At 33.5% G+C, this 15,366-nt stretch overlaps 1 protein-coding gene and 1 long non-coding RNA gene across 4 annotated transcripts in view; one reads left to right on the forward strand and one right to left on the reverse strand.

The window, feature by feature from the left end:
• The window catches only part of ELP4 (elongator acetyltransferase complex subunit 4), a 255,115-nt gene that overhangs the window by 152,425 nt on the left and 87,324 nt on the right, over positions 1-15,366 (reverse strand). For all 3 annotated transcript variants that reach the window (XM_073904814.1, XM_025878935.2, XM_073904813.1), the window contains exons 6-7: positions 9,514-9,598; positions 4,612-4,800 (exon numbers count right to left, since the gene is read on the reverse strand). In XM_073904814.1, coding sequence (XP_073760915.1) covers positions 4,612-4,800; positions 9,514-9,598 — 274 coding nt within the window. The remainder of the gene's footprint in view (positions 1-4,611; positions 4,801-9,513; positions 9,599-15,366) is intronic.
• The window catches only part of LOC141374732 (uncharacterized), a 63,889-nt gene continuing 56,930 nt past the window's right edge, over positions 8,408-15,366 (forward strand). The window contains exon 1 of the long non-coding RNA XR_012381850.1: positions 8,408-8,603. This is a non-coding gene — a long non-coding RNA (uncharacterized lncRNA). The remainder of the gene's footprint in view (positions 8,604-15,366) is intronic.

Genomic DNA, 15,366 nt, shown 5'->3' on the forward strand with positions numbered 1-15,366 from the left:
CCCACCAGCAAAATATGACGGTTCCAATTTCTTCACCTTGCCAACATTTACTGCTACCTTTTTTACCCATTCTAGATAGTGTAAAGTAGTAGTATCTCATTGTAATTCTGATTTGCATTTTTGATGATTCATGATGTTGAGCATCTTTCATGTGCTAACTGGCCATTTGTCTATCTTCTTTGGAAACTGTATATTCAAATTCCTTTCCCATTTTTTATTAAATTGTCTTTTTATTATTGAGTTGAAAGCATTCTTTATGTGTTGTAGATACAAATCTCTAATCAGATAAATGACTTGTAAATATTTTCACCTATCATTATGATTTTTTGATGGTGTCCTTTGAACATAAAAGTTTTTAATTTTGAGGTGCATGGCTGGCTCAGTTGGTAGAGCACGTGACTCTTCATCTGAGGGCTGTGAGTTCAAGCCCCACATTGGGCATGGAGGCTACTTTAAAGAAAAGAAGTTTCTAAGTTTGATGAAGTCCCCTTTGTCTATTATTTCTTCATTGTTTGTGCTTTTAGTGCCATATCTAAGAATTCTTTGCCAAATCTAAGGTTATAAAGATTTTCCCAAAGTTTTTTTATAAGAGTTTTATAGTTTTGGCTCTTACATTTAGGTCTTCGATCCATTTGAATTAATTTTTGTACATGCCTTGGGGTAATAGTCCAACTTCATTCTTTTGCTCATGTGGCTATCTAGTTGTCCCATTCCATTTGTTGAAAAAGATGATTCTTTTCTTATTGAATGGTCTTGGCACTCTCGTTGAAATCAGTTGACTGTATGGATTTATTTCTAAACTCTCAATTCTATTCCGTTGATTTATATGCCTATTTTATGAGAGTACTACACTGCCTTTTACCATTGTTTTATAGTAAATTTTGCAATTGAGAAATATGAGCCCTCCTACTTTATTCCTTTTTAGGATTATTTTGGTTATTTTAAGTCCTCTGAAATTCCATAGTCATTTTAGAATAAGCTTGCAAATTTCTCCCAAAAAGTCAACTGGAATTCTGATAAGGACTGCATTGGATCTGTAGATGATTTTGGAGACTATGGTCATATTCATTTTGAACCTTCTGATCCATGCACCTCAGTTTTTCCATTCATTTAGATCATTAAAAATTTCTTTCAACAATGTTTTATAGTTTTCAGAGTATAAGTTTTACATTTTCCTTGTGAAAATTATTCCTAAGTATTTTATTCTTTTTGGTGCTGTTATGAATGCAACTGTTTCCTTAACTTCATTTTCAGATTGTAACACAAGTTTTTAATGTTTATCTCCCAACTAGAGAGTAAGGTCTCTGAAAGGAACCAGTATCTTGTTCAATTTTTAAAAATTTCACTGATATATAAAGTGGGCTACAGTACTACCACTCACTCAAAAACAGTGTAGAAAAAATGAGTGAATGAATAAAATAGTAAAACACAGCTTCAATAACTAAATTTATAAGAAATGCAGATTTTTCTCCCCAATTTGTTGACAGAGACATATTTGGATTTAAGAAATCTTGATGTTAAGAGGCACCTAGCTGGCTCAGTTGGGACAGCATGCAACTCTTGATATCAATTCGGGGTTGTGAGTTTGAGCCCATGTATTTACTTAAAAAAAAAAAGAAATCTTGATGTGAAAAGTCAAAATTTCTTTTTGATTAAGAATTAATTTTTATTTTGTTAAAAGTTTGTAATTATCGAAGAGGAATGCTAACTTGAACAGTAGAAAGTTGCTATGGTAACCCTCAGAAAGCTCAAAAGCACAAGTCACTGACAATGTATGGGGGTACACTGTCAATTACACTTCTCTCTCCACTTGTGCAGGAAGGAATACAGTGCTATATCAGACTATCTTAAAATGCTTAATCACTTAAAATAGTGACTTTATCTTAAAGGAAAATATGAACCTTTTCCTATACATTGAAGGAAAGCTCATGAAGGAATCCTCATGAAGGATTTATGTTTCACAAACTTCACATGGGTCCTTAACAAAGTCTCAGCTTTAACCCTTATACAGTATGTTTAGATACAGCATGTTAAAATGGTATTTCTTTATCTCCTTGGCAAACTCCAAATTTCAATTATATCTCATATTTCTGTTAATGTAGTTAAATGTAGAGTTTGCATAGAACCATGTAATCTTACCAAGTACAGTCTCAGTTTCTGTGATTTGCTTGAACATGTCATTTCAGTTCAGACCTCAGTTGCAAAATAGGGATAATGCTTTACTTGTCCAAAGGCAGGAGCCTACCACAGATGAGCCCCATGTCATTTCTAGCTCTAAGATAAAAGATATGAGATTTTCTAGCTTTGAATGAGGTCTAGAATAAAAACCTGTTACATATTCTAGTATGTGGTTCTGGAATCCATTTTCTAGGTTCAAATCATGGTTTCTCAAGTACTGAACATTCATCTAGTTTCTTAATTTTTGTGTACTTCAGTTTCCTTATGTGTAAAATGGAGATTGTAACAGTAGTTACATAAAAATTTATAAGAACCATTAGATCCTGACTTTAAGTGTTTTATATTTATTAGCTGCTATCATTATTGCTATTATTATGACTTCCTAGAGAAGTAAAGGAAAACAAAACTCAAAACTCTTCTGCTATAAATGTCATTTTAAATCAGTGTTTTTAAAAAAATTTTTTTATTATTAACATATAATGTATTATTTGTTTCAGGACACAGGTCTGTGATTCATCAGTCTTTCACAATACACAGCACTCACCGCAACACATACCCTCCCCAATGTCCACCACCCAGCCACCCATCCCCTATCCCCCCTTCCCTCATAGTGTTTTAGTATGTACATTAGAAAAAATGATTTCAGTGATTTTGCCTATTTTGATTTTCACATTCCATTCATTGCAGCCAATTTTTTATTTCTAGTATATATATATATACGTATATAGTAATACCATGGAAAAACATATAATTCTAGTTTTTCTCTTACTTGTACAATAATAATAATGATGAAAATTGTCCCGAACTTGCCTCTTGAACTCTCTTTTTAAAAAATTTTTTTTGAGAGGGCACCTGGGTGGCTCAGTGGGTTGAACGTCTGACTCTTGATTTTGGCTCAGGTCATGGTCTCAGGGTCATGAGACTGTCCTGCATTGGGCTCCGTGCTGAGCATGGAGACTACTTAGGATTTTCTCTCTCCCTCTTCCTCTGCCCCTCCACCCTCCACACCCGTTGCCCACTCTCTCTCTCAAGGGAAAAAAATGAAATAAAAAAAGAGAAAATAAAGTTTTTTTTAAAAATTTTATTTCTTTAAGTAATCTCTGTACCCAATGTGGGGTTTGAACTCATGAACCTGAGATCAAGAGTTGCATGCTCTTCTGACTGAGCCAGCCAGGCACCCCAGCCTCTTGAACATTCTTTTTTTTTTTTTTTTTTTTTAAGATTTTATTTATTTATTTGACAGAGAGAGACACAGAGAGAGAGGGAACACAAACAGGGGGAGTAGGAGAAGGAGAAGCAGGCTTCCTGCGGAGCAGGGAGCCCAGTGCGGGACTAGATCCCAGGACTCCGGGATCATGACCTGAGCTGAAGGCAGACGCTTAACGACTGAGCCACCCAGGTGCCCCTCTCTTGAACATTCTTAAGAAAAGGACTTTTTGAGCCATTGAGGAAAATCTTGCAAAGATCCCTCTTTTTCTATCTGGGGAGGACTGACCTGTTTTCCTGAGAGTGTAGCTTCAGGAGGTTTATACACAGAAACAGCAAGGGAAGAAGGGGAATTGTCCTATTCAGATCAACTTTTTTCCTTCAAAATTTTGAACGTGGAAAAAGATATGTAAAATTTACCATTTTAACCATTTTTAAGTGTACAGTTCAGTGATATTAAATACATTCATAATGTTATGCTACCATCACCACTAACAATTTCCAGACCTGTTTTCATTTTGTAAAACTGAAACTCTGTACCTATTAAATAATAACTTGCCATTCCCTCTTCCCCCCAGACCCTGGCAACCACCATACTACCGTCGGTCTCTATGTTTAATACGTTAAGTACCTCATGTAAATGGAATCACAGTATTTGTCTTTTTGTGACTGACTTATTTCACTTAGGATAATGTCCTTAAGATTCATCAGTGTTGCTGCGTATGTCAGAATTGCCTTCCTTTTCAAGGTTGAATAATATTCCATTGCAATATAGGCCACATCTTGCTTATGGATTCATCTGTTAATGGATTCTCAGATTGCTTCCACATTTTAGCTATTATAAATAATGCTGCTAAGAACACAGGTGCACAAATATTTCTTTAAGACCTATGTTCAGATCAGCTTTATGATTAATGAAAAGATAAAATCAGTAAAAATCAACCTTATGTCACAATGATATTATATGTTTACAAGAAATCAAAGAAAAAAATAATAACATTATTAAAGATGGACTTACCATACACTCACTGTATATTAAAACCACAAATACACAACAATTTAACAATCTAAAGTAAAAGACATTTTCCTCTCTGGCATTTCTGAAATCTGTTTTACTTAAATGGCATATGAAAATAACTTATCAGACTCAGACTCATAAAGCATCTATATATTGCACTTCATTATGTCACACTAGTTAGGGGAAAGAACTTTTGGAACAATTCGTACCTGGATAAGATGTGTTGGCATTGTGATGATACAGGCTGAAAGAGAGGTTCGTAGAAGACCACGGAGAACATACAGGAACTTTGTAAGGCTGTGGCTGTTGTCACAGTTTTCTGTACAGCAAATGTCATCTCCCCACAAAGGTGAACCAAGATTCTGGATTCCTATTCTTAAAATATTTTTCTGTTTTTTCTAGAGAAAAGTGGGAGGGAGGTAAACACATTAGGTTTTGTTAACCGGCAGGATACCTCTTTTACTTCTCTTCGCCAGTTTTTAAATTTATGAAAGATTAGGGAGATAATGTCAGTAGAGGTGGTAAAAACCTTTATGTGTAGTTAGTATAAGGCAATGAAGGAAATCTTCATTATTACAAGAGTGCAAAAAAAACCCAGCTGACTTTTTCTTACTTTTGGAAAATTTGAAGAGTATCAAAAGTCTCAAGCTTCTATATTTTAACAGTGACTACTCTAAGGATTATGTTTGAGGTGCCTGAAATAATATATAAAAAATCAGTTAGCAATAAAGAACACCTAAACCAGAATGCTTACAAACCATTCTTAGTATTACAAAATTCTACAAGTCTTTCAATAAACTATAATTTGCTCAATATTTCTCATTTAATGCTTCTGTGTCCAATGCCTGATACTTTGTTTGAAAGAAGTTAAAAATGTGTGTTTTGGTTTTACACTCTATATATGCCTTTACTTATTCTTCTTGAAGCTATTTTTACAAAATAATTTAAGTTCAATGCCTTCATAAAATTGAACAAGTAAACATCTAGAAGTTAAGAGTACTGATATGAAGGTCATAATAGTGACTAATATTTCCTGGGAAAAGAACATTTAAAAACCATTAAATAAAACCTAGGATGATTATCAATAAGTGTTTGCCAGAGATATATTTATAACAAATTTTACTGTTTGGGTTATTCTAACTGAACAAATGTTTTATATATGCTTTCCATAGCAATCTGGCAAAATTTCTGGGCAAAGGAGGAGACATTAGCAAAACCTGGTGCATGGAAATAATTGAAAAATTATTATTAAAATTCCAATGGGGAAAGTTAAGTTTTCTCTCTAAAAGCAAAAGTTTGGAACATGTGCCATTTTTGAGTGTGATTTCTGATGAAGCTAGATCCTACAATATATCACTTGTTATTGCTATAATAAAACTAATAAAATTTATTTAACTAATACAATTTATTAACCAACCAGTATCTCCCTAATATTACAGATGAAAGTTGAGTTTGTGTATTTTTGAGAACTTATTAACAAAGGAAAGTAGGGAAAATGAACAAAACACTGAAATGTTAAAAGAGGAAAAACAAAAGGGGACAATAATTAGTAAAATGGAATTATAAGACAGATATTCACAGTCTGGACTGTGTAACTAAGAAGATGTGGTTCTGGGCAAGACCCTACACTACTTAGGCATTCATTTTCTCATCTCTACAATAAAAAGGATAAACTAGAACATTGTGCTATAAGCCCATACAATCTGTCAAATATATAAAGGAACACAATGGGTTGGATAAAGCTATTAAAATGAGATTACAGAAAAAGGAATTTAGTTTAAGTACATTTAAAAACACCTTCCTGACTCCAAGGACCTGGAACATGATGATACTATTAAGGCAGCTGGTCCAATTTTCTTTTCTGGTCATATTAAGTTTATGATAGGCAACGACCTTAAGATATATGTTATGATCCTTGGCAGTCCATAAAAATTGTTTTCTTTTTTAATTTCTGCATTACTTAAATGAAATGAAGGTAATAATATGTACCAGGGCATGGGTTAGAAGTTTAAATAAGTTTTTGATGAATTCACGTAAGATATTTGTGAACTGATAGGTTATCCCTTACACTGTATTACCTAGAAACTCAGAATTTAAGTAAAATGGCAAGATTAAGTTTCATTTTGTCATTCCTAAACTTGTTTTCTCATGAACTGTAGCTTAAATTAGATTCTCAACAGAAAGAGCCATCTGGAAAAAGGGAGAGAAAACCTTCCCCCAAAATCTAGGTATTAGAACAAAACCTGAAGGTAGAAGGAGAGCAGCATTATATTGTTTCCCCTGTCAACATTTCAGAAATCAAAGGTCAGCTGTATATTTTAACCCAGTCACCATTACCAACTATTATATCAAAGAACATCTGCTAAAAGTTTATAAGAAAAATGCTGTTAGGTGCAGAAGCAGGAGAACTATAGAGGTTTAGCGACTTTGACAGATATACTGATATATCTGAAAATAAAATGAAAATATTAAAGTCAAAGAATGAATAATAAGGTAGTTAAGTGAGATAGGTACTCAGCACACCAGAACATAACTGAGATAATACTTCAACATAGGGAATACATTTATATTTTTAAAAAAATGACGGTAATTGCAAAAAAAAAGGCTGAATTACAAATTTCCTGTGTCGTTTTGGACATATAATTCCTTTGCTATGCTATATAATAATGGGGCACATCGTTAGGCATAATAAAATTTATAAAATAAACTTTTGTGGAAAGCTGAACAATAAATAGTTAAATTTATTCCTATGAGAACATCTCAAATATTTAATCTGGTATTCTAAGCAAAATCAATGTTCAAATTTCATCTTTATTGTACATTTCTTTAGATATTTAAAAAATCATAACTTAAATGAAATTATGACAGCAATTTGTAAATATCTCCATTCCAAATATCTTTACAGACGAGCTACAATACTTTACTTACCACCAAGGTAATTATATAATAGTATATAATACTCAGTTTCTTATAGCCTATTTCAAATAAACTAAATTAGGTTATTTGACAATATAAGCTTATTTGAAAATGTAGTGATAGAGAAAATAAGATGAAAATTTCCTTTTAAAAAGAAGGATTTGGGGCGCCTCAGTGGCTCAGTCGGTTAAGGGTCTGCCTTCAGCTCAGGTCATGATCCGAGGGTCCTGGGGTTGAGCCCCATGTCAGGCTCCCAGCTCAGCAGGGAGTCTTGCTTCTCCCTCTCCCTCTGCCTCTCCCCCATGCTGTGCTCTCTCTGTCTCTCAAATGAATAAATAAAAAATCTTTTTTTTTAAAGGAGGATTTATTTCAGTATCAGAACATTATTTTGACTCAGGAATAATATTTTTTGAAGTAGTGCTTCATAGATGCATTTTTGTGGCTTCTTGAACTCATCTAAAGTTTCTGAGACAGATGTATAGATGAGGTAATTTAGCAAATGATACGTTCTATAACATAACAATATAGAAATATAGTAACAAAAAAACACAACATAAAATTTGCTTTTGTTCCAATAAAATTGGAATTTTATAACTTATTGGCATGTCGTAAATTTTTTTCAGCATTCTTGGTATTCACCATATAAATATCTACCTCAACTCTGTTTAATCTTTATGTAAGTCAATAGTTGTAGAACCTCCAGTTCAGAGAAACAAACCAGTTCAGTTTGTTGTTTATCAACTTTCATGAAATAAAATACTATTTATTGAAAATGGTGGTGTTTTTCATACTCAAATAAATAACTAAGAAAACAAACATTTCATTCCATTCCAGTAATAGCTTACTGATCAAGGGTCCTTTGGACGGATGTCTGTAGATGTGTGTACATATATGTATGTATATACATATATATGCAAGTATGTGTATATCTTTTTGTTATTACCTTTGCTGTTTTGCATTTTATAAAATTTCCTGCTCTTAGAAGATGTGTCATCATTCTGCAAGAACAGCAGCTCTGCACACTGTATCATAGGAACTGTTATGACATGCCTGTTTCTATAGTAACCACAGCAAGTGGGGAGAGGTGTCTGTCAGGGACCAATTTACCTCTCCTGACGGGCATTGCCACCAAAGGGCGGACACAGTGCCCATAAATCTTAGCTAGGACCAAAAATGGAGCAACAATGAGCAAGACAAAATTGTAATAAAAACCAAGGCCCATCACAAAAACTGTAGCATACGTGAAGAGCCATCTATAAATAAATGTGTATGCTCCACCACACACGTAAGTATTTTCAACTAGTTATTAAACTGATGATCAAAACAAATTTAAAAATTATCTTGCTGTGGAAAAAAACATTAAATACAGCAGTAAAGTTTATAAGAATGCTTAAAATTTATGGATTAAGAGCAAATGTAGTTGATAATGCCAAAAAAAAGACTTTTGGATTCTTTGCTTTCTTCAATAAAAATAATGGTGCTTTGGAAATAATTCTGCTAAAATAATAATAATGAACTGAAAATCTTTAGCAGCTACAACAATTAAAATCGCTGAGAAAGACTTCTGAAAGGCATGATATCTAGAAATAAAATTTCTCTCATTTTGTTTAAGTTAAACTAACTGGAACATCTTTAATAGTAGGAATTTGGAATCTTTAATAGTGGGAATTTAAAAACTTCCATTTTTAGACGCTACAGAGAAATAATTAAGTTATAAAATATTTTAAGACAGCAAATAAAAATGCATTTTTTATTCAATGAGACAAATCAAAGCATGATGTTATAAGAAATAAAATCTTAAAATAATTAATCCTTACTCATAAGGTAATTCAATTCAAGACTGAATGACAAATATAAAAAATTTAGATAAGACAGTACCAGTCTTGCAGATTTAGGAGTAATTTTCCAAATGTGGCTATTTATTAATTCCAGGTGCTATAAATACATATTTAAAAATAATTTATGTTGACAATGTGTGTATACATCTTCTGTGCATCCACTGAGAACTTAGCTAAAACTTTAAATACACATTAACAATTAAACTAAGGCTGCCTGTGCTCTGCTTATTGACATCTTCTGAGCTTGGGAACAGCTTGTTCACTGTTGATGATTCTAAAACCTCTGGGTTTACCTCTAGAGAGTTTAAAAGCAGCATTACATACATGATTATAAAAGGTTTTGAAGGTGCTCAATACCTGGGGATTGGAGCCATCAAATCCTTCCTCATATATGACTTTCTGGATAAACTGAAGCAGCCTTCTGTAGCCATGGGTCAAAGAACTGTTGGTAAGAAGTGGTTCAAATACGTCAGTGGGCTTATTACACAGAAAATTCAAAATCTAAGCTATAACATTAAGGAAATTTATGAGATTAAATATAACATAAAATGAACCAAAATAGTATAAATAATCTAAAAATATACAGTCAATACACCCAGGGAGTAAGTTACAACGCCTTATATTAACTAGCTCAGTGTTCTGGACATCATAGGAAGATAAAAATCTGTGGAGACTGAGATGGCTTAATTATGTCAAGCTTAGTTACCTCCAAGAAAATTAATGATTTAATGAAGCAACCTAAAAGATGATATAGCTTTTCTGGAGTAATCATAGATAATTAACATGTAGTTAATGAACTGCTATGCCAAGTACACCTGAATCAATATCTCGATCACCTAAGCTCATCTTCCAGAAAAGTTTTAATTTTCTTAGAACAAACTGCTAAAATAATAATAATTAAAAAACTTGATTTTTTAAGGCCTATGAAGACAAGTGGTTATAATTTCCACTTTGTTTTTAAAACGAAAATAATAAAATAAATGTATGAATTCAAGAAGACAAATTATCTCTCACATGAATATTAGTATTAGTGTTACTATTTTAAAATATTTTACAAAAATGGGGAGCCTGGCAGGTTCAATTGGTACAGCATGAGACTTGTGATCTTGGGGTCGTGAGTTCAAGCCTCACGTTAGGTGGAAAGCTTACTTAAAAATTGTTTTTACAATGTTATGAAACACCTCAAAAAAATTTAGTAACTGTGAAGAACATCTGGTTTAACACTGACTGAATTTAATATTCTTGATAACGCACAACCTGCGTGCTATGGCTGAACATTAACTGTCATGATAATGAGGTTCTGGTGCAAAGCTATTTCATAGACGTTTAAGTAACGAATGCTGTAAAAGCTGTGGGTGTCCTTAAAAATACAAAAGTGTTTGCTTTACTCCGATCCTAAGCTCAACTTTCAGAAGACAGTACTGCTGTTTGAATGCAGGATGTTCAATTCCTATCTGGGTCAATTAGGTTTGCACAAGGGGTAAATCTGCTCCAAGGTCCCAGATTATGAAATGAATTTCAGCCAACCATTTGACGAATGTCAGTATGGGTTAAAGGAGGGGAGATCAAGAATATATCCAGTTCATTCTAATCCATCAATAATGAATCTACTCAAGACATTATTTCATATATTATTATTTCTTAAGTATTTTTCCTTCTGCCGCAAATTGTTCAATAATAATATTTGCCTTAGTAATACATTTGCTATCTGAGGTATATTACTAGACAACACATACATAAATTATTCTTAGTTTTTTGTTGCCACTACTCAACCAATACAATCAGTTACTTATTTTGTATTCTCCCAGTCTGTTAAGGTAGCTATAGTAGAGCTAAGATTCTCTTCAAAGGTGGTGGAAAGGTTTGATATGAGAACAAAAATAAACACATAAAGCCAATATATCTTAGTCTCTTTCCTTAATTAACACTGACATAAAATAATCCAGACACCAGTAACACTTAGAACTTTACCAGTAATAAACTTCCCCAAAGTAATTAGATTTCTAGGACAATAAACACTTTGATAAAAAATTAAATGGGAAAAACTTAGGTATATATATTCAGGTATATAAATTGATAATATTCATTTATGATACATGGGGTTATAGCATTTAAAACTGAACTAGTTTATATGGTATTGATATTAAACTACTACTGAGTATTGTTAATCTCCATGAGATACAGTTCCTGCCAGCAATACTTATAAAAATATTTTTTATTGATAAAAATTTTTTCTCTTATCTAAATTTTTAAAAAATTAAACCCCTTTAATTTTGAGGCTATTGCCTTTTTTTGCTGCTGTTTAGCAGTATAGTAACTTACAAATCAGGAATTGGCAGAAGGAAATCTAGTTACAAATATGACCCTGTCCTCCTTATTGTTTCTAAGCAATTAACAAAGGATAGTTTATCAAAGTATTTAAAACATGTTCCAAAGGCAGCACATTTTATTTTATTTATTATTTTTTTAAAGGCAGCACATTTTAAATCATGTATACTATTCTACCTTGATTTTCTTAATTTTCAGCAACTATTATAGTAAAATGATCTAACTTGAGATTCCACAATTTGTCTTTAAAAGTATAACAGTACAAAGAATGTAAAAATAATTATTAGAACTTTAATTTTTACCTTTAAAATATTGAGTATTTAAAATTTTTTTCAGTCAGAAAAATTTGTTCCATGTTTGCTTATATCACCATGTCTTCTGACAGTAATTTATTTTTTTATATTAATATTAAACATGGGTGAAAGGGGTCCAATGACACAAAATGTAAATCTATCTATATATCTATATATTTTTAAGTAGGCTCCACACCCAATGTGAAGCCCAGCGCAGGGCTTAGACTCATGACCCTGAGATCAAGATCTGAGCTGAGATCAAGAGTAAGATGCTTAACTGACTGAACGACCCAGGTGCCCCTAATCTATTTTCTGATGACCAAATTCAACATTTTTAAAAAACTGACAGAAAGAAATGAGACTTTTGTACCTATCAGTATCTCCCCCACCCAGTTTTCAGCAGGTGGTCTGATAGACATTTATATCAGAGAACTTCAATTTCTATCAACAAATGGCATTGGTTTTTCTGTGAAAAGTAATTTTGTCAGTCTCATTAAGAAAGATAATAAAAAGGGGGTGCGCCTCGGTGGCTCAGTCCATTGAGCTTTGGACTCTTGATTTTGGCTCAGGTCATGATCTAGGGTCATGGGATCGAGGCCCAAGTTGGACTTTATGTCCTTCTCTCTTTGCTCCTCCCCATACTCGTGCTCTTTCTGAAATAAATAAATCTTAAAAAAGATAAAAAAAATCTGCTATAGTATATCTAGGTGTAGATATAAATGCAGTATATCTAGAAAATAAATCAAGCAGATAATAAATACCAATTACCTTGTAGTTTCTCAAACATTGAGCAAAGGAATACTTACAAGTCTCAATATGATCAAAGAATAAATGTAAACGGAACAACAACAAAAAAGCTTGGGTAACAAAAGACAAGATTTTATTTGTGAAAATATAAATTACAAAGAATATTATATATATGTCGATAAATGAAACATTTACACATAGATAATAAACTCTTGGGTATTTTTTGGTAACAAAACTACCTGATTTTAATTTTATCTACTGGTAAAGTGTCTGACATAGTAAATACTCAAAAAAGGTTTTGCATCTCTGTCACATTTGATCATTACAATAGTCTTGTCAGGTGAATAGAGTCATTAGCTCCATTTTATGGTAGAGAAAATTAAGACCCTTTGGAGACTTAAATGATTTGTTCAAGGCTGTACAACAATTAAGTGACAGACGAGGCACCTAAAAAGTTTTCTAAAACTTCAAAAGCCTCAGAGTGAGATCCAGATTCAATGAAAAGTCTGTGGGATCAAATACACTACTGTGGCTGTGATGAGCTTTGAACGTGACTCCATTTAACACAAAGTAACCAGGTGTACAGTGTTAGGAAGATATTTTCTTTTAGTTGCACTTATGAGACCTTCACAAATAGGCCTCACTTGTATTAACTGGTACATGACATATAAAGACAATTCAAGATGGAAAAAATGTAGATATACAATATATAAATGAGATACCAGCATAACACAGTGGAAAATACACTCGAGATCTGGGATCCTTGTCTATCCATATCAGCAACTATAGCTAAATGTGTGATAATGAGGCAAAGTATTTAATTTTTCTGTTCTGGGGCTCAAAATTTTCTCATGGGACAGAGTTGCACTAATAATCTCTCTTGTCCTTTCTGACTTAAAATTACATGGCTCAAGAATGACTTTTCCTTTTTAAGACTGATTTCTCTCATTAAAATGATTAATTGCTGGGTTTTTGAAAATAACTTCTGGTGCATTTTAATACTGATTTAACTACTTGATAGAAATACTTAGGAAGGAAAACTGTTATCACTCCCAATTAGGATTAATTTAAAGTGAAGATGAAGCATTTTTGATATTATTATGCAAATCATTGAGAAAATATGATTTGTATTACCAAAATTCTATTTACACATATATTTCAAGTATTTATTTATGACAAATAGTGAGATATACTTATAGGGCAGTAGGCACAATATCAAACGTCTCAACTAATTGTGTAAAATGGTTTGCTGAGCTAGTTACATTAGCATATAATTTGCATGTTACTATGAAGACTGTGAAGTCTATTCACAAGTAATTTTCAAGTTAAAAATTCCATTACTATTACCCTGAAGGCTGTCACAGATTTTTCTTTTCTGATGCTTTTCACCTAATTACACTGAATTCAATTCTCTTCACCATGAATACTCAACTAAGAGTGGAACATACAGAGACTAGAAATGCAAGGAAAACAATGACCAGCATAGATCTCTGAGCCACAGTTGGGAAAATACTAAGAACATGAGGATATAAGAATTGCATCCACTGTCTGACAGAGATACTACTGGAAGAGGTTACGGTCTTTCATGAAAAAGAATTCAGTTCAACATTACTTTGATTTCCTTTACTTATTGATGTAAACAAGTCATTAGATTATGTCTCCTACTACCCATCATTGTTGTTGTCATCTAGCCAACCCTGGATCATTAATTATCTTTCAAACATGCTGGCCTTTCAGTTTCTTGACCACCTCTCTCCCAATGATCTTGTTTCCATCCTACCCATGGTGCTCACTCTTATGAGCATATCTTAGACCTTGCCATTATCAATAATTGCTATCCCTATGTAATCTCAATCCATGATCTCTCCTCCCCATGACTGCCACTTCCTATCTTTCCACCTAGAGCCCATATGTAATCATTTGACCACACTGAGATCTCCACAGCATTGCCTACCACCTCTTCACTCAATTCCCTTGATACACTCTTCCAACTATTTAACCACCTTAATCCACGATCAATCCTTGTCTCTACTTCCTTGCTCTTCTCTTGCTTTGTTTCACCTGCTCAACAACTATTCTGGCTAGGGGTGCCTGCATGGCTCAGTCATTAAGCGTCTGCCTTCGGCTCAGGTCATGATCCCAGGGTCCTGGGATCGAGCTCCGCATTGGGCTCCCCGCTCTGAGGGAAGCCTGCTTCTCCCTCTCCCACTCCCCCTGCTTGTGTTCCTTCTCTCGCTATGTCTCTGTCAAATAAATAAATAAAATCTTTAAAAAAAACCAAACAAACCTATTCTGGCTAAATTCAACTCTCTGCCCACTCCACATTTGCCTCAGTATAGCTAAGAGTGGTGGGAGAAATGGTCCCATCCAGGTGGACTGGTCTCAGTGTAAAATCATGACCTCAAACTTTTATAGGTCCTTAAGACTGCCTGGCAATCCCACTATACACAGTCTCACCCTCCTCGATGACTTTTTCAAACTTTCTCTTTCTATATACAAACCTCTAATATCCTTATCCATCTTCATTCTTAGCTTATAACCTTTCACTGAGAAAACAAAAGCAACCAGCAGAGACATCTATCACTACACTTACCTACCCATCAGCATCTGTACCAACACAAATACTCTCTCTTCCCACGTTACCATAGTTGAACTATTCATGAAACATTTTTTTTTAAGTAAGCTCTACGTCCAGTGTGGGGCTTGAACTCATGACCCCTAATTAAGAGTCACATGCTCTACTAACTGAGCCAGCCACGCACCCCACAGAACTATTTAAACACCTATACTAACCCAGTATCCCTACTTGCTCCCAGGCCTCATCCCATAGGATGTCACTCTA

Source organism: Callorhinus ursinus, unplaced genomic scaffold, assembly GCF_003265705.2.
Source record: "Callorhinus ursinus isolate GAN/ISIS: 27379988/994484 unplaced genomic scaffold, GSC_fseal_2.0 scaffold21, whole genome shotgun sequence".
Lineage (NCBI taxonomy): Eukaryota > Metazoa > Chordata > Mammalia > Carnivora > Otariidae > Callorhinus > Callorhinus ursinus.